At 39.8% G+C, this 25,798-nt stretch overlaps 1 protein-coding gene across 1 annotated transcript; it reads right to left on the bottom strand.

The window, feature by feature from the left end:
* Nucleotides 1-18,034: 18,034 nt before the first annotated feature.
* Nucleotides 18,035-23,535, bottom strand: LOC118407222. Its single transcript, XM_035807666.1, has 5 exons — nt 23,303-23,535; nt 22,764-22,908; nt 20,307-20,434; nt 19,515-19,692; nt 18,035-18,440 (listed from the first exon to the last, which is right to left on the bottom strand). The coding sequence occupies exons 1-5, from the start codon at nt 23,336-23,338 to the stop codon at nt 18,358-18,360; spliced, it is 570 nt and encodes a 189-aa protein (XP_035663559.1). The 5' UTR covers nt 23,339-23,535; the 3' UTR covers nt 18,035-18,357.
* Between the last annotated feature and the right edge of the window lie 2,263 nt (nt 23,536-25,798).

Below are 25,798 nucleotides of genomic sequence, written 5' to 3'. Positions count from 1 at the left end.
CAGATCAATCTGTGTTGGCGTGAAGGAGCTGGACTGTTCACAGACACAGAGTTTTGAGGGTTTCTACACATACCTATTGTATTATGCAAATTACCACCTAATTTGCATAACAAGCATACAAGAATGCACATCATTACGTAAGCTATCTGCATACCTACAGTCATTAACATCCATCAACCCCTTCTCTCATTATTCCTTCTCAAAACCTAAAACAAGAATTACTTTCACCGCCCTTGCGAAACCCCTAGGTGGCCAAAACTTACACACCTTTTCATGCTTTTACACAGCTACCTACCACTTAAAAATCATCACCCAAACAAGTCCCAAACAAAAAATAGCAAAACCGGAAGTTCCGCTGCAGTACCATAACACACCGGTAGAGCGCCCTGCCGTAACGCAATTCCTGCCATTCCTTCGTCATGTCTAATCCTACCCACATACCAAATATCAAAACCATCCATTCACGCGTTCCCTAGTTATCAGGCTGACAAACGACCACCTGACATCAAAACAGCACTGACTGCAAACACTTCGTTTCACGAAGTGAATAAAAAATAGCTATATGTAACATGGTCTCTCACATGTTTGTTGCTTCTCTCACAGTTGCCGAAGGACTTTAAACCGGAATATCCGAAAAATGCTGAAGACATCAACACAACTGCCGACCCACGAGTGTTCCTGATGAAAACGCACGTTGGCATGACAGAGCTTATATTCGCCTCTTGTGTGGGCTCACAACAACAGCCAGGCGACAAAAGCAAAGCACAAGTTATCACCTTGACTGAGTTTAAAAAAAAACAACTAAATCGGGCTTTATTCAAGCTCCAAGGTACGACTTTTGAAGGTCTTTTTGTCATTTCTGCTGAATTTTTATTGTCTGCAATTGTATACATAGTCATGCAATACGATGCAATGCAATGCATATATAACCACAACATTTACAATATCTGTAAGATTAAAATATGGAATAGAGTTATCAATCATACTATACTTCATTATTAATCATATTAACTGAGTTAGTTATGATTACATGTAGGTGAGTGGAATAAGATCTTCTATAAATTGAATATTTCTCGTTTTCTGAAACTATGTAATGTCGAGATGAAGGATTCTATTGTTTGACTATAACTTTAACTTTAACAGGACAAGGACCATCATTGGAGTCGCAGAGGTTTCAAATCGTACCTCCACCTCCTCCTCCTTCTCCTACTACTAAATGTTGCCCGTGTTTCTGCTGGTAAGAAAAGCTGGCGCACAGTCTGACGATCGCGTACTTCAAGAACTACAGCTTGACGACTGGATGAAGTCGCAGAACTGTCTTGAATTCTCTTTAAGTGACATAATCAAGGAATGAGACTCTTTTTCTTGATTCACAAAGCTGACCTGGAGAGGGACATCTTAGTTTTTGTTAACAGTTTTTGATGAATATCAATATGATTTAAAGATTCAAAAATATTTTAAAATATACGTTTTTCTAAGTTGAGCTTACTGGGAATGTTATATTATGGAGGCATGTGATAGTGTTTTTTAATGATCCATAAATCATAATCAGACATTTTTTAAAATTAATACTGAGTAACAATATAGCATCGCTAAATCAGAACACCTTCAGAATGGTGTAAGTAGAATGTCAGTATCGAAACAATTTGCTAGATTTACTAGAAATACGTAACCATAGCAGGACATAAAATAACGCTGCCCCACTTCATGTTCATAAATTGACACATTTTAGCAACCGTAGGGGTTGTTATATATATGCTGTGTTAGCAGTCAATATTGTAAAATAATGTTATTTGAAATGTAGGCGCATCTCCTTTTACATATGGAATCTGTAGCACTTGACTTGTACAGCACTGGTGTCTGTCGTTTGCTGGTATACGTTGGTGTAGGTTGGTCAGATCTGGAGGAACTCGTTACTGATCGTCTGACAATCTCCCAACGGTGTGGTTAGCTTTAATCTGAAGGATATATGTCGTTACGTTTGTGCCAAATTTCGACTAACTCGATACAAAAAACTAAAGTTCGACAAACACATTCTCTTCGCCAAATAATCATGCCTTTATCAAGACTTTAACGTCTTATTCATGTATTACTAAAGAGTACCTACCCCAATAGCAAATGACTGCATGAACGTGTGTTCCTCACAAACCCACAAATGCTACCAAAAACATAACCGTCTCAGCGAACTGATGACAATGAAATTATGTACAATTTTCCAGCGCAACTTTCATAGTGTTTTGTCAAAATCAGTAGTCTCACCAGACTCCGGCCTGGTCGAATAGTACACAGATGACCTGGTATGATCCCTGGTCAATCAGAATTTCATGCTTTCAAGACATATCATCCCTGGTCAATCAGAATTTCATGCTTCCAAGACAACGTCAGGGATTCTCTGCTTCCACTGGCTCTCTTGACCTAATTCTTCTCTATTTTTAGGCATCTATGGGCCGATTCAAGTCCTTTCAGGTAACTCCGTCACAAGTATATTGCAACCATTATAGTTTCCCTAAGTAATTATATTAAATACATAGTGATTTATATAATTAGCATCTCATTATGTTGATAATCACCCAAAGTACCTACATACCAAAAATAAAGAATATCTTTCAATCCCCTCAGGAGTTATCCATCTAAAAAGTTACGGACTATAAGACCCACTGCAGTTCCAAACAAGCTGCTAGGGGGCCCAAAATTACACCATTTACTCCTAGTCCCAACAGCTATCCACCACTTAAAATTCATGAACCTGGCACTTCTGGAAAATTTAGGCGCAAACTTTGACGCTCACTTGCAGTACCAAAACAAGTTGCCAGGAAGCCCATTATCGAACTTGACCTTCCTTTCTGTGTCCCCTACCTATCAACGAAATATCATTAACATCCATCAAGAACATCTCGAGTTATCTTGCATACAGACAAACGCACTTACATACAAAGCCAGCTACAGCACCATAGGTAAAAGCTAGCTAAACCATTCTCGCACATGACAATCCTTTCCACAACCGCTACACACCTGCCAAATATCGTGGAAATCGCCCAGCTGCATTTTGACTCATGCTTCCGGAAACAAATCCCGAAAAAATACAAAGCTCGCTGCTGTACCATAAGAAAACGCCAGGTAAACCGTTTTCGAAATAGGCATGCCTTTTGACAACCGCAACACACCTGCAAAAAATCAAAAAGTTCCATCCACAATTTCTCGACTTATGTGTTGTTGACCTACATACAGACCCAAGTCGGCAAAATCATACTCTATCGCCATTGGCGAAGAGAATGAATTAAAACTACTTGCATTTTTTTACTCACCTTTGTACAAATCTACAATAGAGTAGCCTACAAAAGGGTCAAGGGAGAAAGATCAATTATCATAAAGCCAGGCGCCGCGGACCAATCAGAAGGCCCCGTTCCACGTTGGTTATGACGCCATAACACATAGCTATAGATTCCGGCTAGGCCGGTGTGCATCGCTCATCTGATGCCGGTGTCGATTCATTCTGACCAATCAAGGAGCGATACACACCAAAAAGTAAGGGATATGCAGGCATTGGCCACTCAAAAAGAACGAAACACATGCCAGAGCAGAGAGAATAAGTACAGACTGCAAGGGGGAATGGCTCCTGACATTGATAATGAGTTTTGTTGTTCTAAAAAGCCAGAGACTGCAATGTTTCGAATATTTTCTGTGGAAATTTTGGTTTCATAATACAATCTGTAATCTTATTACAAATGTATGTACCAAAGAACAAATGTGAACTTTCAGATATTCGACAAAGAAATTATCACACGTATGTATGCGTCATACAGGAGTTTGCAAGTTTGGATAGGCTATATGATAATAACGTTATTGACCCGCCTGTTCATCGGTGTATATGGTGTCATAACGCAGGGTCCTTTGCTATAACCTCCGAATAAAACCACCGAGTGACACCATATACACCTCGGGGCGGGTCATTAATCCTTAATTACATCGCAGGGCAGTTGAGAAGATAGAAGGGAGGTGTGGAAATAAAAGGAATTGACCCAAGATCGAGTGCTTTTGTGATTATTCTAACTTTCACCTAATATTGTTTACATGTCTTTTTGTACAGTTCTTATGACATAAACAATTATTATAGTAGCCCAATATTCATCCAGAAGGTTGAAGCATTTCTCATACCATATCTCAGGTCAAACGTAGGGTTAAGAATTATATATTAGATACTTTTTTTTGTATGAATGAACTTTATTGCACGACATTTGCACACGGTACAATGTATGGCAACGACTATAATACAAAGTACAAAATAGGTGTAAAGAATAAGACTCAACATGCTAATTAACATAACAAGAAGGGCTAACACAAGTCTTTGATATAGTATTACAATCGAGTTTGGCTAATCATGAGTTTCATTATTCTTTCTAATAGCAAAGCAGTCTTTGATATATTTGCATATCTTTGCATTATGGGAGTTGTGGCATCTAAAGATATATACAAATCTGTCTGTAGCATCGAGTCTCTTGAAATCTGCTGTACTGGATTCGAGAAATGTGAATAGCTCACTACGTAAAATAGCGTATCCAGAACATTCCATTAAAAAGTGAAATTCATCTTCAATATGCTTTGGACAGAAAGGACAGAACCTTTGGTCAAGGGTTATATTGTAGTATCTGCCTGTTTCAATATTCAATTTATGGCTACTGATTCTGAACTGAGTTATCGCTTTTCAACTTTCAAAATCATTTATATCATAAAGGTATGTTTCTTGTTCATAACATTGTTTTAACTTGCTAAGAATTGACAGTTTTGCTACTAATGAAAGCTGAAAAAATTCTAGCTAGTTTTAATTATTAGCACTAATTAACTGTACAGAATGTATTGCTACAGGTGTGTTTTAATGAACCACTAAAAGGAAAACACAGCACAATAGCGCCTCCTAGCAATAGAATGCATCACTGCCCTTTTCGTAACTGGTACAGAAGACCTCTGTCTAACATTGGTTGTAACATTTTCGTTGGTAAGAGTCCAAAACATATCTAATCTAGCTGAAACTTGGCTTAACACATAGAAGTAACACGATGAAAGTACATGAAAGTACAAACTGTACAGCTTGGCAACTAACCCAAACCACTCCCCTAAGATTATGCATATGTTCTTTGGAATGTGATAACGTATATCTAATCAAGGAATAGTATCAGTTTTTATCATGGGCTAAACTGTCCTAATTCAATATAAAGTGTTTGTTGCTGTATTCGCATAACTAATATGATTAGGAATGCGACAGAGTCATTATAGTTATTGTGCGGATTTCCTGCCGTTTGCGTCTTCCTGTTGGCGTTCGTCCAACAAGCAATACACTTGTAGGCGTCCTGACATGACCCCGAAATGACCCCTGTACTGTACTTGTGTATCATACAAAGTCGCTTGAAGCCCACAATCAAAGGCCCTTTGTTTTGTCGACACCTGCCGACATGCCAAATGTTACAGCGTACCTCCTTAGCTGCTCAAGTTATGCCGTTAAACCACTAACTAAACCACAAACGCTGCCGAAAACATAACCTGAACAAGATCTATGGCCCTGACGTCTATGGGTGAGAAAAAGAATTTTTTGTTGTTCTTGTTTGTTGCAACTGATGAAAGATAACAGAACAAATTTCATTCAACACATGTTCTGTTTTGACCAATCTACCTGACCTGTGCAGAGGTCAATAGCACGCTGATAGAGTTACTAATGGAGAATGGGGGGTTGGAGCGGGGGGATGGGTGGGGGATTGTTTTGTATTCTTCAAATAGAGTCTCCTGAGACCTGACCAGACTATCTTCAAATCTGCTCGCTGAATCGAATAATCACAAAAGCATCCAATCTTGGGCAATTCCTTTAATTTCCACACCTCCCTTCCTTCCTTCTTCTCCCCTAGTCTCCGATTTAATTGGTCTCTCTCCATTGACCCTTTTATGGCCTTTTCTATTGTACTTACGAGTATGGGTGTCCTATGGGCGAGATCACGGGGGGCGAGATCGCTGTGACACCGGTACACCGCACCGCTACCCACCCCTATTTCTTGCAGCTCAATAAACACAACAGACTTTATATGTCTTCATCAAATGTTCTGTTTTGAAAGATTTACTTGACTTCCGCATATTAAGGTCATTGGCGTTCTAACAGAGTCTAACGTACTAGTTGGGCATTTCCTAGCACCTTTCCAAAACAGACATCAACAGTTACAGGTGGTCTGTTCCGCTTGACTTGACCTGTGTGTTCAGTGTTGTAAGATAAACGTGACCCTAGATAAGGTCACTGGCGGGCATAATGCATATACTGATGGAAGGACTAATACATAAGCAGCCACCGTTACAAAAAAACAACACCAAAACACAAGAAGTTTTCTGCCATGGGAACGAAGAACTTGATGTTTTCGACTTCAAAACGGTGTAAGACGATGACCAGGTTGAGGGGTTGGTGATAAAAAAGCTCCTTGACTTGACTTGGCTGCTGTTTTGCTTGGTCGTTTGTGTGTATTTTGTTTGCGTGCCTGTATGCGTTTGTGTATATTTAGTTACGACAAGTAATATACTGCGTAGTAACGTTCAAAACACACACATTTATATAAACATGGTTAACACGCAACAACAATGTCGTTTCTTTGAATCATTTTTTCACACCAGTTTATTTTGTAAGATGTTAAACGTTTTTATTGGTAGTTATGAAGAAAGAGGGATCAAGCCCATAACCAACTTGAATTACGTAATCAAAGTGGCCCTTTTTCAACACCTGTCCACATGCCAAAAGATCAACAACTATTCATCAATATAATAGATTCTTGTGTTAGATGCTATTCAACCACAACCATAGGCGCTACCGAAAACATTAACTGGATAGTAGTTATTGCTCTTGTGTTTAGATGTGGCAACTGAATAACGGCAACTGAGTTTTTGTACGGCATATTCTGTTTTTGAAACATATACCTTTGCAGGGGTATTTGGCACACTGCTAGTGTTACTGATGAGGAAGGTATCCATTGGCAACTTTAGAAAAACATGCATAAACAGAGTCTTCACGCAACAATATTTTTCACCGACTCATGTGGTAAACACATGTCCACATGCCAAAGATCAACAACTATTCACCAATAGATTCTTGTGTTAGATGCCACAACCACAGACGCTGCCGAAAGCATGAACTGAATAGTAGTTATTGCTCTTGTGTCTGGGTGTTTCTTCATATTTGTGAGAACTAAATATAAACGACAGTTTTTGTACGACGACATGTTCTGTTTTGAAAGATATACCTTTGCAGAGGTCTTTTGCACACTGATATTGTTACTTGTGAGGAAGGTTTCCCGTAGCAACTTTAAAAACAAACCTAAACAGAGTCTTCACGCAATAATATATTTCACCGACTATAATGTGGGTACTAGGTGTTTGGCAACACGTGTCAACATGCCAAATATCAACAGCAATTAATCGATAGATTTTTGTGTTAGATGCTGTATGACAACAATGAACCACGGACGTTACCGAAAACATTTAATTACCTGAATAACAGCTATCTCTCTCTTGTATGGTTGAGTCCTCTTATTTGTGGCAGCTGAATAAAAATGACATAACAGTTTCTGCACGGCATGTTCTGTTTTGAAATATATACCTTTGCAGAGGTCTTTTGCACACTGATAGTGTTACTAATGAGGAAGGTTTCCCGTAGCAACTTAAAAACACGCCTAAACAGAGAATTCAAGCAATAATATTTTTCACCGAATAATGTGGACAGGTGTTTATCAACAGCATTCTGTCAATAGCTCCTTGTGTTAACCGCCATTTAACCACAAACAACTACAAATGTTATCGAAACATGAACTGTATTCATACTGAGTTTATACAAATCTCATGTCTGCATGTGTCCTCTTATTTTTGACAGCTAATTAAAAAACAACACGACAGTTTTTGTACGGTAGGTTCTGTTTTGAACAAAAATACCTTTGCAGAGGTCTGTGGCACACTGTGTTACTGATGAGGGAGGTATCCCTTAGCAACTTAAAAAACACACCTAAATAGAGTCTTCATGCAATAATATTTTTCACCGACTCATGTTGATATTTGATTGTCAACAATAGTCCACATGGCAAATATTAACAGCGATCTACCAATAGCTTCTTGTGTTAGATGCTGTGTAACCACAAGCAACCAGAAGTATACAGAAATTACCAAAAACATTAAATGAATAGTAGTTATTGCTCTCGTGTATGGATGGGTCCTATTATTTGTGGTAGCTAAATGAAAACTACGCCGATAGTGTTACTGATGAGGAAGGTTTCCCCTAGCAACTTTAAAAACACGTCTAAACAGAGTCTTCAAGCAATAATATTTTTCACCGACTCATGTGGACAGGTGATTAGCAACACGTGTCCACATTCCAAATATCCAAAGCAATCCATCGATAGCTTCTTGTGTTGGATGCTGTGTAACTACAATCAACTACAGACATTACCGAAAACATTACCTAAATAGTAGTTATTGATCTCATGTCTGAATGAGTCTTCTTATTTTTGGCAACTGAATAAACACGACATAACAGTTTTTGTTCAATATGTTCTGTTTTGAAAGATATACCTCTGCAGAGGTCTTTTGCACATTGATATTGTTACTGATGAGGAAGGTATCCCTTGGCAACTTTAAAAACATGCATAAACAGAGTCCGGACACAATGATGTTTTTCACCGACTCTTGTTATTCCCACACGTTTCTATTGTTAGACCTGGTATATAAAGGGGCTAAAAGTTCTGGCCCAACATTTATCTGCTGAGGTTTGGTATAAGCTGACGAGAATAACCAGAGTGTGATCATGGGAAATCGCAGTTCCAAGAAGACCGTAGAGCCTGCGCCACAGGTAAACGTCACTTGTCTTGATCATGACTTGCCTTCGCTGTTGAATTTTTTGAGTGTTCGTTTCGTTTCTGCTTGTGTGTTTGCGTGTGTGTTTGCGCGCGCGCGTGTGTGTGTGTGTGTGTGTGTCTTTGTTGTGTTTTTGGGTCGGATAACTTTCCGAATAATGTTTTGGTGACGCATAGCTTTGGATGTAAGGAAGGAGTAGTGTTAGCGCGAGCTCTCTTGCAGCTTGCTCTGGAACTTCAGGGACAGTTTTGGTAGAATGCGTAATGCGTACAAAGGTGAATAAAGGATCGATATTCTTAGATCATTAATTGGCCATATCCGTGTCAATGTTTAAATTTTAACCATTAATGTTTCTTGTTCATAGAGGCAGACTCTTGTCGCCGGAAACAAGAATTCTCGAGGTGACGTGCAGGTAGAGTCGGCAGCAATTGCAACGGTAAGGCTTGATTTGCCGCGGAGTGCTTTTGTGTGCTCATGGAGATAGTTCCAGGAACAAACAGAGTAACAACATTTTCGAATCACGCCATTCCCACACCCCTCTATCATAAGACGTTTTTTTGTTCCTGTGTTCCTCTGTATAAGACCGCCCCCGACAAAAAGTGGTCTCCGACAATACTTTAACTACTACTTTTTAAAACAACATCTTGGTTTGTGTGTGTGTGTGTGTGTGTGTGTGTTTGTGCGTGCGCGCGGGCGCTTTTATGTGTGTGTGTAGGGTTGTGTGTGTGTGTGTTCTTCCCAGCTGAAAGGACTCTACCGTTACCTGTACAGACGTGAATGAAAATATTACAGAAGCCCTTATGTGTAGTTTTTTTCTTGAGATATATTTTCTCATGTATGGCTGTGTGGCTGCTTGGTAGAGGTAGTATAAATCTAAGAGAACGAGCCGCCAATACGCAGTGTGCACGATGACAGCAGTGGTTTTGCACCAGGAACGTAATTGTTGATAATTTGTTTTTACAAGAAAAAAAAAAAAAACAAGAAAAAAAGGTAATATGGCAAATTGAAGAATATTTTGAATACCAAGAAACGTAGGACTTAATTAATACGGTAGAAGACCGTTAACGTTTTCCGCTTCTTTCTGATTAACTTCTCGGTATCGTCTGTTGTCTCTTTATTTGGGGTAGACCATACAGTGACATTTTAACTTTGGACCAAAGATTAAGAAGCTTCATTTTTCACATTTTTTCTTCGAAGCTGCTTATATTTTCTCATGATAGCGGCTTACATGATATAGAAGCTAATTGCTTCATGTTTGTGAAAGATGAAAATTGAAAAAAAAAATTATATCCGGTGACGCAAATTCATTGGAAGTGCATGAAAAACGCTGCTATTTGGATCATCAAGCGAACAAAAAAAAAAACGCATCACCGTTGCTGCGGACTAATACAAAGAGGCTTCGCTGGCAGATATTGTTTCCCATGCACACAAATGATAGGAAATAAAAACATATATGCTCAGCTATAACGATCACCAAGGTGTACGTAGCAAAAGTTAGAAAGACAACCGCGCAATTTCGGCCTATTACCGCGCCCTTCCGCCAAACCGGTCACATTTTAAAGAACATTTGGACGTTTACAGCGCTGTCATAGGCGGAAATGCTAACATATTTATGAACAACTTGAAATAGATGATACATCAATTATAGATATTATCTTGTATTGTTTTAACTTTTTATACATTTTTTTCATAAGATTCAGCTCAAGTTTAGTGAAGCAAATCCAATGGTGATAATGAACAACACCACGTCGTCTACAGGCTTCCTCCAGCCCAAACGTGTGACTATTAACGACAAAAAAAGATGGAGGGCGTCTCGGTTTGAGAACCTGACGCCGGGTAACAAGTACGAAGGTAATGGAAGTCTCATAAGTCAATTTCGCGCATGAACATAATTTGCATGATAAATGTGTAATAATGGCCACCTTTACTTAAAAATGGCCGCATGTATGATTTTTCTATCATTCAATACTGAAAATATAGTATTCTACGGCATACGTATTGTTCAATGTATCTTATTCAAAAGTATCTTTTAGTTAGTTGATAAACACAACGCACATTCAGGACCTGACTGCCGCTCTGAAGTAATTCATGCCTCACTCCAGCAACGAAACAAAAATTCAATTGAATCTTAGAGATGAAAATAAGCATATGGCATGTCTGTCTGCTTCTGACCAAAGGGAAGGATAGAGTTATGTTGAAATAGTTGAGTTATTACCCTTCTTGTGATATATATATCCTCATTCATTTAGCTTGTCGGACAAACAGCTATGAAACCCACACCTTTTTAACCCTTCAACGTCTCAGGAAACACAACACTCTTGGCGAAGGTAACATGTTGACAAAAACATTCGACCACAAACCATGAAACATAACATTTATTGCAAGGAAAATATTTCACGGAGGTATGAGATATTCGAAATCTTGTTTCTTTCAGCGATTCTGCTTGTGTACAGCTACCAGAAGCTCCAAGTTGGTGAACCGACTGGGACATATGTTGTACTGCAGTTTCTGCAGTCTGAAAGGTACATCTTCGCCCTGCCGAACGCACCCAAACAGCTCGCGCTCATTCAGGTAAGGTGTATTGGTTGGAGATAAAGAAGGCAAAACTTGTCATCAGCTTGCTAATCAAATATTTATTTAGATTAAGCTAATTAAGTTGTTCTTAGTAGAATAAGGACCATCATACATATATAATTTCTTTTTGCCCACAGGGTGATGATATTCTGAACTTCGAGGAAAATGCTGAAGACATCACGGCAATTAACGACCCACGCATGTTCCTGATGAGTTCGGATGGATCTGACTTCATTTTCACTTCTTGTTACGAAAAAAGCAAGGGCAACGTCATCACTTTTGTTGAAGATGAGGACAACAATCAAATTGCTGTCCTCATGCCAGAAGGTAAGGTTTGTCTCTTTTAGTGCAGTTGTATGGTCCAGTATCCAAATGTCTTTACTCTTCCCATAATTCTTTGTTATTGGATTTATATAGTCTAACGATAAAATGTAACGATAAGATAGTGGAACGGTAAAATACAAAAATGTCTGCTAAAAATCCATGAAATCAGTAATATTGGTCAGTATTCTTTTCCCAATACTTCGTACACGACCGTATACGGTATAACTGGGATCTGTAGGCAAGTTATTCTAAAGTGGCTATAGCTATTTACAGGGTGATCCTGTCTATAAGATAAATTTTGCGTTGTTAGCAGTACATGTGTGGGTCAAAAATAAATGTAAGATTAAAGATTTAAAAAATTAGGTTAAATCGATAGAATGATTTGGTGAAAAAGCCGTAATTTTGGAATATGTTCACAGGAGATTGGCCAAAAGAGTCTCAACAGTTTCAACCGGTACATTTTGCGGGATTCACCAAAGAGAGAACAAGTGCTGATCGTTTGGAAGTTGTGCCATTCCCTGAACCCACACCGAGCATGGACAAATAAACCCAGACAATCAATACTGAATACTGAGAATCGACAAAATCGTGACGTTATTTTTGGATGATAATGCCACATAATCAAGTAATGTGTTTTTCGTAATGTGCATAACCAAGTAAGAATTGTGCAGTGTACTCTTTTAAAATTGAGCACGCTTATCTCACGACTTCGCGGCCTGTAAATAGCACCTCTTGCTCTTCAATCCACATCTCCAACATTTTCACAGACTTTAGAATAACTGATAAACGAAAATAACTTCAATAACTTCAATAACAGAAATCACGATCATTTCTTCAATCGTTTCCAAATGGCACGAAACTGAATGCTTTTGAGACTGAATGTTAGCAACAAAATCGGCTTCTAGCTTTATGTTCCTTGTTGCTGTAACTCGTTCATACCATTACCAAAAAGTGCTGTGGCAAGTCATAGAAGGCTGTAATGGTGGAATATAAAGCTAAACGTTACTTTCAAAGAATTTCGACGAAAGTTTTGTATAAATAAGTCCCAGAAGTCAAGAATAACAGAGAGCTGAACTGTATAGATCGATACCGGTAGATACCGGTTTTCTTACTTCATACACCTAAGTCATAGAGACAGATTAATATTTCTAATGAATTAAGACAATCTTTTGATAGTAAACAGATCTGTTCCTACATGTTTTGTTTCACAAAGAAGCGAGAAGCGGACTCTTGTGTTGTACATAATTCATGTATCTGTCAACTATTCTTTTGTTGTCACCTGTATACTTAAACCATGTATTGTATGTACAATAAACGTATTCATTCATCACAATCAGACGGTCATGCAAAAGGTATGAGTATGACTAAAAAGATAATGTAAAATTCGTTGAGCGCCCTATCAAATCACTCGGCCGCAGTAAGATCTCAACATGTCGGCTATATAGATACAGATACAACTTCAGTGAGACACCGTACGGTGGTAGTCGAGGATATTTTCTACAATGTCATGAAGAAAGTATGTTTCCTAGTAAGTACAGCATTGTATTCCTCTTGAATTTGATCTGTTGTGTGTTGAAGTGTATCCCAGTAAAGTGTGTCAGTAAAGGGTCAAAGGACGGAGATATCAATTACATATAAGGAAAACCATTGAAAAGAAGTAAGGTTTGGAAATTAAAGAAACTGACCCAAGTATTGGTGTTTTTGTGATCATTCCAATGTTCGAACTGTTAACGTGGTTTTTCCTTGCCATGTATATACATTGATAAAATATGTAACTATATAAGCTAAGGGTTTAAAATTCCAATTATCGTTTTCCATTTTGTAGCACATTAGCACAACCACAAGCACACCGCAAGCACCGTTAACTACAAACGAAATCGCAAAAGCTACCCACAACAATGACCGCAAGAATTATTTTGTGTTCTCGTTTACTGTAGCGAAAAGATAACACAACTGAAAACGCCCAAAAAAGCAGGTACTCAAGCAACTGGATATGATTTTGGAAACGGTCAGACATTTCAACTAGCATCCACTAGTTTTCGTCAGTGACTGACACTTACACAACAGGAACACAACTGGGTTTTCATTCAACACGTGTTTTGTTTTGACCGATCCAGCTGACCTGTGCAGAGGTCATTGCATGGTACCCTAGTAGAGTTACTAAAGGGAGGGGGGGGCACTACGAGTCAGGACGCGAAGTTTTTTAAAAGGCACATCCTCTGGCTTCTTCGACACACGTCATTTAGAATTTTTAGAACCGGCACATAGATTAAATGGCTCATAGAGTTTAACCCTATCCAGACTGGGCTTTTGGGGCATTCGGGGGGGGGGGGGGCTCATTCGACCCCCCTTCGTATTTTCAAAACGGCTTACTGTACGATCACCAAGTTTGCAGGGGGTGATATGCTCGTCAAGTTTTAAAATTTCTAAATTTTTATATCATTGTGACGTAATATGACGTAATTATAAAGTCATTAATTGAATTTCCATGAATAGATTTGCCTCTCAGGAATAAATTTGCCTTTCATGGAACATTTGCATGTTCTGAATAAACTTGCATCTCATGTATAAATTTGCATTTCATCTACATGAATTCGTCTGGTTAACCCTTACTATTACTAATGTTCCACGGCTTCAGTCAGATGTCAGATGCCGGTTCTCCTTTATGTACAGAATTGTATGCCTCTGAAATTCGACCTGTTTGTTGTGCCTTGAAGTCAACCATCTATACATGATTAGAAAAGACTATTCTTTAAAGGGACAAAGGGAGACACATATCAATTACATCGGGAGAAGACGGAAGGGACGTGTGAAAATAAAAATAATTGACCCCAAATCGAGTGCTTTTGTGATTATTCGAACCTTCAAACTGTTGATATATCTTTTTGTGGTAGTCTTTAGCGGGGCCCTAATACAGGACAACGAGTAATCCCGGGTTCACATTGTGGTTGTCAGATTGTTGAAGTATTTTTGAAAATTAAAGCCATATCTCCTGTCAAACGTAGGGTTGAATATTGCAATACGACCAACCGTTGAAACATCTTCTAGCTTGTTTAAGTCATGCATTATCGATATCGCTAACTGTACGGAATTTATTGTTTAAGGTGTGGGTTAATGTACCACTCAAAAAGATATGAAAGCACAGCACACTAGCGCCTCCTAGCAATAGAATGCATCACTGCCATTTTCTTAACCGGTACAGCAGACCTACCTTCTTGCATTGGTTGCAGGATTTCCGTTGGTAACAGTTCAAAATATATTCAATCTAGCTTAAAGTTGTTTTAACACATAGAAGTAACCCGAAATTTACATGAATTTGCAAAATGTACAGCTTGGCATCTAACTCAAACCACTCACCCAAGATTAGGCATATGTTCTTCAGAATGTGATGTATATAATCAAGGAATAGGAATCATTTTCATCATGGGCAAAACTGTTCAATTGAATATAAAACGCTTGTTGTTGTATTCATGTTAAAGTCTCAAAGTCTCATGTTAATATGATTAGGCATGCGACTAAGTCATTATAGTCCGGCTCTTTTGTGCGGATTCTTCCTGTTGGCGTTCGTCCAACACACCAACGTCCTGACATGACCCCGGCATGACCCATGTTGTACCATACAAAGTCGCTTGAAGCTCACAATCAAAAGGCCCTTTGTTTCGTCGACACCTGCCGACATGCCAAACGTCACAGCAATACCTTCTTAGCTGCACGAGTGATGCTGTTAAACCACAAACACAACCACAAAGCTTCCGAAAACTTAAGCTGAACTAGAGTAATGGCCCTGAAGGCAATGGGTGAGAACAAGAATTATCGTTTGTTTGTTGCAGCTGAAAGACAATACAACAGTTTTAATTCAACACGTGTTCTGTTTTCACCAATCTACCTGACCTGTGTAGAGGTCATTGGCGCGCTTTTAGAGTCACTAATAGAAGGGGGGGGGGGGGCATTTTGCAAATAGAGTCTACTTGGACTCGTTAAGACTTCCTAAATCTGCCTGCTTCTTCGACCCACGTCATTCTACACATTTGATTTTAGAACTGGTATATAAAGCAGCTAAGAATCTTGTTGCCGCATTTCTGTGGCGAGTTTTGGTCTAAGCTGACGAAGAAGATCAAGTATGTAGGATTGGATCTTGCTTGCTTCTCTCCCACACACACACATGCGCACGCACATACACATACACACACGCACGCACATAAACACGCAAACACGCAAGTACCCCCCCCCCCCCCACACACACAAACAAACAAACACATAAACACACACATGCCTCGGGGTGAGACTAAATATATAGTGTTGTATGCGAGTAGCTTGACAAAAAATAGAGAGACACATCCTACATTTTTGTGAAAATGTTACCTTACTAGTCACAATCCTCCGTATAACCGAACATATGGCATGGGAAAGCACTCAGCCATCACGACAATAAGTGGATAAACCTATTTTCAACCCTACGTTTGACCGGAGATCATAGTGCAGGATATGCTCCAAACATCCGGATGGATATGGGTCTACTTGTGATTATGTCACAAAGACTACAATAAAACAGACACATCAACAACGTTATGAAGGTTCGAATAATCACAAAAGCATCAGATCTTGGGACAATTCCTTTAATTTCCACACCTCCCTTCCCTCTTCTCCCTTAGTCTCCGATTTAATTGGTCTCTCTCCATTGACCCTTTTATGGCCTTTTCTATTGTACTTAATATGTAAAAGGAATACAATTCAAATCACAGCAACAGATCAAACTCCAGCGGCTGACAATTCCAGAGAGATGCAATGCATGACGATTGTTCACGTAAAACAATGTCTTCAACTACCACTGAACTCGATCATTACAATACTGAACTACCACTGAGACAAACGTCATGCCATACAAATACAATCACAGATCATCTACAGCAAGATATCTATGGACAAAGTGGCATAGCGTTATTTCAGAAAAAATTTCTCTGTAATCCATAACCAAACGTAACAAGCAAAAACCACGTACACTTCCAACATTCCAGCATTGCTCGTACACAAAAACAACAAAGCCGAGAATTGGCTGTCACATAAAATTGATTAAGAACCAATGTTTCCATGGCCATCTGTCATCAGCTTCATCAGGGCTATGCTGACTGGTTTTCAGTGCACTGGAACTGGGTGATGCAGTCCCAACCGTAAATTACTGGGAAGACACCGTCTTAAACTAGAAGCATCCCTTAACGCCATCAAACAGTATATTAGAGTACGCCAGAACGTGCCAGCTGATAGTCTATCAGCAGACGCGCTTTTGTGTCAACTTGAACTGGACACATTAGGGGCTAAATGCTGGGCTTCTGGAGTCCGCAAGACGCTAGAGGAATGTGGTTTTGGCTATGTCTGGCACTCTCCCATATCATCTGTCCTAAATCCATCACAAATAATTCCATCCATCGACCAACGTTTAAAAGATATGTACCTTCAATCTTTCGTAACAGCAATGCGCAACAACAACAAATTACGAACATACAGATTACTTATTATATAATAAGACTACTTACAACGACGAGAAATACTTAAAGATTGCAAACATTCGGCACAGAACAGCCATCACAAAGCTCCGCATTAGCTCACATAGACTCCGCATTGAAAAAGGCTGACATAACCACTTTCCTCTGGAAGAAAGAATCTGCCAATACTGTAACTTGAATAAGATAGAGGATGAGTGCCACTTTACTGTTGACTGTACTTTGTACAACAACGAAAGAAACGTCCTTGTTGAAAATATACAACATATGTTCCCAAATTTCCGATACTTGAATACCACGGAAAAATTCATATTTCTCATGCAATTAGATAAACCATATATTATTGATTCCATTTGTCCTTATGTTTATAACTGTTTTAAGAAGCGAGAAGACATTGAACTTGTACATACTTGAATGTATTAGCATATGTAGAGATGATAAGATACCTTTTTTTGTCAAAATTGTACCTTATCACTAGCGCTACGACCTGTACTTAGCTTGTTTGAGCACAAATGTACAATAAAGGCCATCCATCCAATATTAATAGATATTGTCAGGTAACAATGGTTAGATAATGCGGTTCCAAATGTTAAGTATTGTTCTGTACGAAGATGACAGATGGTCATCAAAACGTTGGTCCTTAATAAATTTCATGGCTCAAATAGTTGAACTGTAATTTCCAACACAAAAATTGAACTTACCTAAATTTTCGAATGCACAGCACCAGTCTTTGTCAAGGAATGAACAATTCACCGCTGTGTTGGAAATTACAGTTCAACTATTTCAAGAATGACTTCTACCAACACAGATGAACTTTCAAGTTAAAATTTCGAGGCTGTGCATAAAGAACCTTACGATTAAGTGTGACATAGCGTTAACCAAAAAGCAGTTACTCAAGTAACTGGATATTATTTTGGAAACGGTCAGATGTTTCAACTGGAATCCACCAGTTTTCGTCAGTGACACTGACTAAGTAACTGCTTTTTAGCATATCTTATTACCTGGATGTCTAACCTACATCGACACACTTTAAGAAAAATCTCGGCTGATCTTGATGCTCGGCAGCCACTTGGACTAACTTGCAGTGGTTTGGTGGTTACTCCACAACCTCCATGCAGTCACCATCCGAGCAACAGCGGAGTTTCGGAGTAACAAGTTTAAGATGTTGTCCATTCTCTCCTGGTTTATTTATGAAAAAAAGTACGGTCAGTCTTATATATATGTTAACTAGGATGTTAAGCTTTATCCTTTACTTTTTTTTTACTTGCGTAATATTTGTTGTCATACCTTGTACCATGTACAATTGCCGTGCAATAAAGTTCTCATGTCTTTCAATAGTTGTCATTCTTTGATTTGCTCTCGAAGCCTCGTTTACTTTCAAGCATGGCCAATATCAAAGGATTGTGACTTTCAAGCAAACAATTGAATCAACAAATCTATACCACAAGTACAGTTTTATTTACAAATCAACTTTTACCATTCAGAAATTATGTGCAGCGTAAACAAAGGTTCAAACAAACAAGCAAACAAACACTATTTCACTTTTCGGCGATGGTGACACTTTTCGAAATCAAGTGTACTGTATATCAATCAGTAAGTTAAAAGTCCTCTGTTCAAATAATGTCGAAGATGTAGCCATTATGCGCAAATATATGATAAACAACTTTGTGTATGTGATTCTAAGGTGACAGAAAGACAGTATCCATGTCTTTGGGGGTCGAATGAAGATTGCTTACATGGATACTGTTTGGCTGCCACCGCTTGGAGATTAAGTCAGGCGTGGAGCGCTATATGCATATGGCCAAATTGTCAAAGACGTTTAAAAAGTGATAAAAGCATCCTCCTACGCAGGGACATCCAACAGTGAAAACGCCAGGGTGGATGTACCCTGCTTTCTCAACCGTCACTCTTGGTTACTGTGGGCGTCGCCACAAACCGGCTGTCAGCCAATCAGACAACTGTATGTAATATGTTATCTATGTATGAAGTCCAGGAAGATTAGTGGCGTGCCCTGGGGCACGTCACTAATGGATTTTCTAACAAAGTCTCAACGTCTCAAAGAGAATGGGCCTTTCCGTTTTCAAAAGGGATCTCGCATATATAAGCCGGCAGTAAGTTCATTCATATTTACAAGCAGGGTTGTCTGGAACTAAGAATGACGGTTGAGAAAGCAGGGTACATCCGTTGTTTCGCCGTTGGATGTCCCTGCGTAGGAGGATATCGATGGATAAAAGAGACGGTCAAATGCTGTACCTTCGGACTTGTTTTCAGCCGGCTTTTCTGGGTTGGGAAACACGGAGATGGCAGCACCAGAAAAGCCGTGATGGGTAAACACGACATCTGACCCACTCCGTTTCATCAGGAACACTCGCGGGTCCGAAGTTGTCGAGATGTCTTCAGGATTTTCTGAATAGGGGTCCCAGTCCCCCTCCTGTAAGCATGATAACAATCATTACATTGACTCTGGTTTCTCCAAAATTATCTTCTAACAGCGGCAGTTTTAAATGCAAAAAAAACCCTCAAAATTTTCGATGGCTATCAGTTCACGGAAAGTGACCAAGTCTCGCGAGAGAGTACGAGACTTGGTCAGGCTTGCCGTGGTAGATCATCTGCCCCATCCCCCCTCCTACGTGAATGATGAATCTCTTTAACGATAAATCAACTCTGTTCTTAACATTTGGCTGAACGTGTTACCACACTTGAAAGATCAATAGCTCTACAGCACAGCATTTCCACAATCACTATGCGAAAACGTACGACCTTATGTGATTTGCACGAACCTTATGCGAATGACGCAATGTCACGTGACCCGGCGGTGGTTGGCCGGTTTCGCGCAAATCGGTTCGTGCAAATCGCATAACGTTCGTGTGTGTCACATAGTGATTCGTGCGAATCACATAAGGTTCGTACGTTTTCGCATAGTGATCCGTGCGTATCACATAATGTTCGTACGAATCTCGTAGGGTTCGTGCACGTGCAAATGCTTAGGTACCCCTGCCAACACAATTTATATATGACGCTTTTCCTTATTTGTTTGTAACTCACCTTTAGACGCAGCTTTTGTGGGTTGTTTTTGCTGGCGTAGAAGAACTTTCCAGACTGAACAAACTCCAGTAAAACATAGGTGCCGTCAGCAGGTGCTGAAGTAGTGTAGGTGTACACGTTCACAAGCACTGGAAATATCAATGAAATACAAGAGGAAAATCACTTCAAAACTCGAAGACGTTCATTTTGCCTAATTACATTGCGTTCCTCACTCTACGATTTCTGTCACCCAGTGCCAGTAGAATAGTAGCGACACGCTGATGTCATTTACTGTGGTGGAGCCAGTTGTGCAGGTCAGAGGTCATCGTCTGACGGCAGATAGAGGCTATGGGAATATGTTGTTTTGAGCGCCGGGTATGGGTGAAGTAGGGATTACCCCCCCCCCCCCCTCTCTTGTCTTGTCTCGACGCCGGTATACCTTACTTTTTCTATATTTCATCTATTTTTTAAAGAGGGGTCAGGCTGACCAAGGAGCTCATTGGGCTGACCTTCCCTAGCCTCTACCAGGCTCCACAGGTCGCTGGAAAAATAGTAGAAAATTGACCAAATAAAACAGAAAACACGCCAGAGGAGTTAGATGGCAATGGGGCACAGTTTGCGAGAGTCACAGGAGTTGGAAGGAGCGGGCCTCAAAAGACTCATGGTTTCAACCATACCATAGATTGTACTGCACAGCTGTAAAATGAGCAAATGAATGCCTTACGTTGCAACAGATATTACAGGAAAACGTACGCTAATGTGACAGAATATCAGCCTCATTTCCAACGTCTACAAGGATGCGGAGAAACAAAAACGAACAATTTGTTCAGTTTTGCAAACTAACACCGTTGTTGCCCATTTTTCAACCACTTAGATTTCATAGTAAAGGCAAAAGTCTTTTGGTATTTTTTCATTCTAATTTGTTCGCAGGCTCGCATCAGTTTTGGGATTCCCAGATCGAGGATGCCATCCATATAATCAAATCAACATGGTCTAATAGCGGCAAATTATTATTAATGCGTAATTAGTTCCTTCAATTCCATGTGCTGTAACCATGCGTATCCTTCGCCTGACCATGATAGAATCCTAATTCGCATCAACCCTCCGTATCTTGCGTTGCCTGTATGACCTAGTTCAAAAAAGAAACTTCATGTATCGGTAAACGTTTTGCTGTTATTGTATATTGTGTTGTTACCAGGGCTAGCCCTTGATAATAGCCTCCGGCTAGTTGGGTAGCCCTGGCTGTACTGCTGTATTTCTCACTATACAGACGAATAGATCAAATAAAATCAACCCTACAGCATTGTCTACGGCTTAACAATCCTATCGAAGAATGGTAGTAGAAAGGTACAACTGTCTGTAAGATGACTCAGTTCTATATAGCAAAATCATTTGTTTTCTGTTATTCAGAATCCATCGTTAAACGTTTTTGACAAATTCCACGAATTGCTTAGTCGAGTTTTTCCAGACGAATGATTTCCATGAAAATTATACAAAAATCCGATGGATTCTCTTCTCAAAACCTTTCGCAATAACGAAATGCCAGGCCTCCTGAATTTATAGTGCCTTGCTAAATACTCACCATGTAGACCCTCTATATTTTTTTTTGGTGGGAGTAGATAGTGAATGAATGAATAACTTCATTGCACATATTTGCCCAACTGGGCTAAGTACAGGTCACATGGTAACAATCATAGATATGTAACAGTGGAAAGATCCATACACATCTATGTGCATATATACGAGTATGTCTAATATATTCTAGGACATTCGACTTTCTCTCGCTTCTTGGTAATTGCATAAATGTAGCTAGCTGTATCATAATGGTTGGTTAGAGTTCTTTCATATTGCATTCAACACCTACAGTTGTCTCAGACCAAGGGAAATATGTCGTGGTTTCGTTAATGGGCCTGAAAATGAGTTGGAAGGTAGGGGTTCTTCTTTTTCTTCTTTATCTAATATAAGCTAAGATTTCCGCCGAGGTGACACAACAGCCACTGGTATCTGTTAGTTTGGGTGCAGCACGGATATGAAAAGCGTTTCACCACTCTCTGCGCTGTACATGGCATCACCGGAGTCTACAATAGCAATTTGGAGTGGCTTAAGGATCGAGGGGAATGTGGTGTAAATTCAAACTCACGAATATTGACATTGCTTCATCACCGATGTAATCTTCGTCGCCCCCCTCCCTCATTGTACAGCAAATTTACCTTTGTGGGTCAGAAGGAGGGCCTGACCCATGTTTCACCCATACCCGTAACCATAAATCGTTGACTCAATTCTAGTTGCGATGCTGTAATATTTCTTTCAACAGTAATGTTTCATAACTTTTTTTTTTAACCTGTTAAGATACGTGTCTGGCATATCAATCAATGTTGCTTTCTTATGTCTGGAAATGTCAATTATACAGTAGTATTTGTTGCACGGGGTAAGGAGAGCTATTTTAACAGAAGACCAAACTTGTCAGTTCTAGCTTACCTCTGCGCTTGTTCCTCCGCGTAAGTTTAGCCCATACCACCTGCCCGGTGCCTCTTCCATGCGACCCTGTTTTTTCAATGAGGTATCCGTTGTACGAAGCGGTCGATATCATGACTGGTGGGAGGGCATGTTTAAATTTGATGATCTGTAAAGCAGGGATTGCCTGTCATAATCAAAACAACACTCAGAGGTCTAGGTCTAAATGTCTAGACTTTGCAGGACAGGTTTTAGCCCTGTCTCTCTCTCTCTCTCTCTCTCTCTCTCTCTCTCTCTCTCTCTCTCTCACACACACACACACACACACACACACACACACACACACACTCACACACGCACAAACACACACACACACACTCACAAACACACGCACAAACACGCACACACACTCACACACACACACACACACGCACATACACTCAAACACACACACACTCACACACACACACTCACAAACAAACATACACACATACACACACACACACACACACACACACACACACACACAAACGCTAGTCAGCGGCCAAGTAAGTTCCTCTTACCTTGCCAGGCTCTACTGCCATGTTGTTCAGTTTCATCCAGACTGAAAATTCTCCAACATCAAAGTCGTATGACTGACTACGACAGAATTAATGTAACTGCACTAATTGTTATGGCTTTCCATTTTTTGCAACGTTAGCTGCAGTGGGGAGGGAAGCAAAACAGAATCACATCAGTAACTCCCTGTTCGAACCAACGGTTTCTACGGTCTAGTTTATATCTGTGGATTTGAGATTGGAAGGGTATCTCTGATGGCTGTGCTAAGGTGTGTGACAGGAAACCAACAAAATCAATTTCCGACCAAATACAAAAGAATCAAATATTAACTATCAATTTGCAGGCACCATAAAATTGAGAAGGTTGAAATCTACGTATACGTGCGTAGCACTAGACCTTAAACGCTAGTTCACCTTTTATATCTGCGAGGTTACCTATATCCTTTGTCTATATACGCATGGTGTATTTAGGGATACCAAGACAACAGACGGTTGTTTCAAACTGCAACGGACATTCTGAAAATATGTCAATTTGGAATCACAGTCCTTTGACTCGATATGCCCAAATACTCCGTTTGAATATAAAGTACATTGTGTAGAAAACGTACTATTCATAGTATTACAAGACTGACGAATGCTTCATATTGAAATGCAATGAATATAGGTATCCCCGCGAATAAAGAAGGTGAACTAGCATAATGATTATATATACCGATACATGTCGAAAAGTAACGTTTTTAAGGAATCAAGAGGAATATTTGTCGTCTTGTCATAGCCTATAGTTAACTGCCTTGTGTGTTCTTCGGAATTAACAAATACTACCATTATTAATCTATACTCTATCACCGTGCCAATCAACTCTCAATAGGTCAGGTAGATTTTTCAAAACCGAACACGCAGGTCAAGCGACATTTACGTGTGATGACCATTCTTTGGCCTGGTCGTCTTTTTGCGACGTGTTGACGTCGACCGCACTTACATTTTTTTCGTATGATTTGTCGACACAAGGCCATGCCAACGAAATATCCTTCCTCGTAAGAGTGGACCACCCCATGTGTATGCTTTAACGGTATAAAGGAATTTCTTACTCATGTTTAAACTCTATGAGCGTGACAATGACCTCTGTACAGGTCAGGTAGATTTGTTTAAACTGTTGAGTGAAAACCTTTGCGTTCCTTCCCTTCGTCTGCAAAAAGACAGAGAACAATTCTTGGTCTCACTCTGAAAGGACGGTCATACCCATTAGTAACTCAATCAGCGTGCCAATGACCTCTACACAGGTCAGGTAGATTGGTCAAAACAGAACACGTGTTGAAAGAAAACTGTTGTGTTACCTTTCAGTTGCAGCGAAAGAGAACGGAAAAACATTCTTGGCCTCACCCAGAATCACCAGGGTCATAGCTCCCATTCTGGTAATGTGTTTTCGGTAGCGTTTGTGGTTTTTATGCTCTTAAAACAGCATAGCTCCAGCAACTACGGAGGTATTGCTGTGACATTTGGCATGTCTGCAGGTGTCGACAAAATAATGGGCCTTTGATTGTGGACTTCAACACGGTGGCTTTGAATGGTACAACATGGGTTATACCGAGGTCATGTCAGGACGCCAGTGTGTTGGACGAATGCCAACAGGAAGACGCAGACTGCAAAAGATTTACACAAGCCTCACTCTCACTCACTCTCACTCATCCTCGCCGCAGTCACATTCCTAACCATACTGATAAAGTAGGAAGACCTTTATTGTACATTATACGCCCACTGGGTTAAGAACAGGTCGCAACTGATAGCTAATACAAATACACGACATATTTACAATACAACCAGAGCAAGAATTCTTATTCTATAAAACTTCGAGTATACTAAGTGAATTCGACTTCTTCTCGCGTTCTCACGGAGTACGGTGCAGGACGGTGACCAGGTTGAAGGGCTGGTGTCAAAAAATAATGGTCCATGGCCTTGAATAGGTCACTGTCTTTCTTTGTCCTTTGTATTTTTTTGCGTTTCTGTGTGTGTTAATTATGTAATTTTTGCAATAATGAGTATATATTACGACACAAGCACCCATGCCAAATATCGCAGCAAACCGTCATCAGCTGCTTGAGTCAAATTCTTTCCAACCATAGACAGCTACAAGCACAAACAATACCAAAAATATAACCAGAATAAGAGTTATTGTTCTTGGTATGGATGAGTCCTCTCATTTGTTGCAACTGAATAAAAATGACACAAAGTTGATTAGCATGTTCTGTTTTGAATGACATACCCGTACAGAGGTCCTCAGATAATGTTACAGGTGAGAATGGCTAGCTTAGCAACTTTAAAAACACGCACAAACAGTCTTCAGGTACTGATATTTTCACCGACCCATGTTGCCCCCACCTGTTCCTATTATTAGACCTGGAATATAAAGAGGGTGAGAATGTTTTTCTCTCTCACTACCGTGCCGAAGTTTGTTCTGAGGTGTCGAGGGAGAAGAAGAGTAAAGCACAGGCTTTGATCATGGGG

The sequence above is a fragment of the Branchiostoma floridae genome, chromosome 19 (genome assembly GCF_000003815.2).
Source record: "Branchiostoma floridae strain S238N-H82 chromosome 19, Bfl_VNyyK, whole genome shotgun sequence".
Lineage (NCBI taxonomy): Eukaryota > Metazoa > Chordata > Leptocardii > Amphioxiformes > Branchiostomatidae > Branchiostoma > Branchiostoma floridae.
The sequence above is the reverse complement of the archived record's forward strand: the minus strand, read 5'-3'. Positions and strand labels throughout refer to the sequence as shown.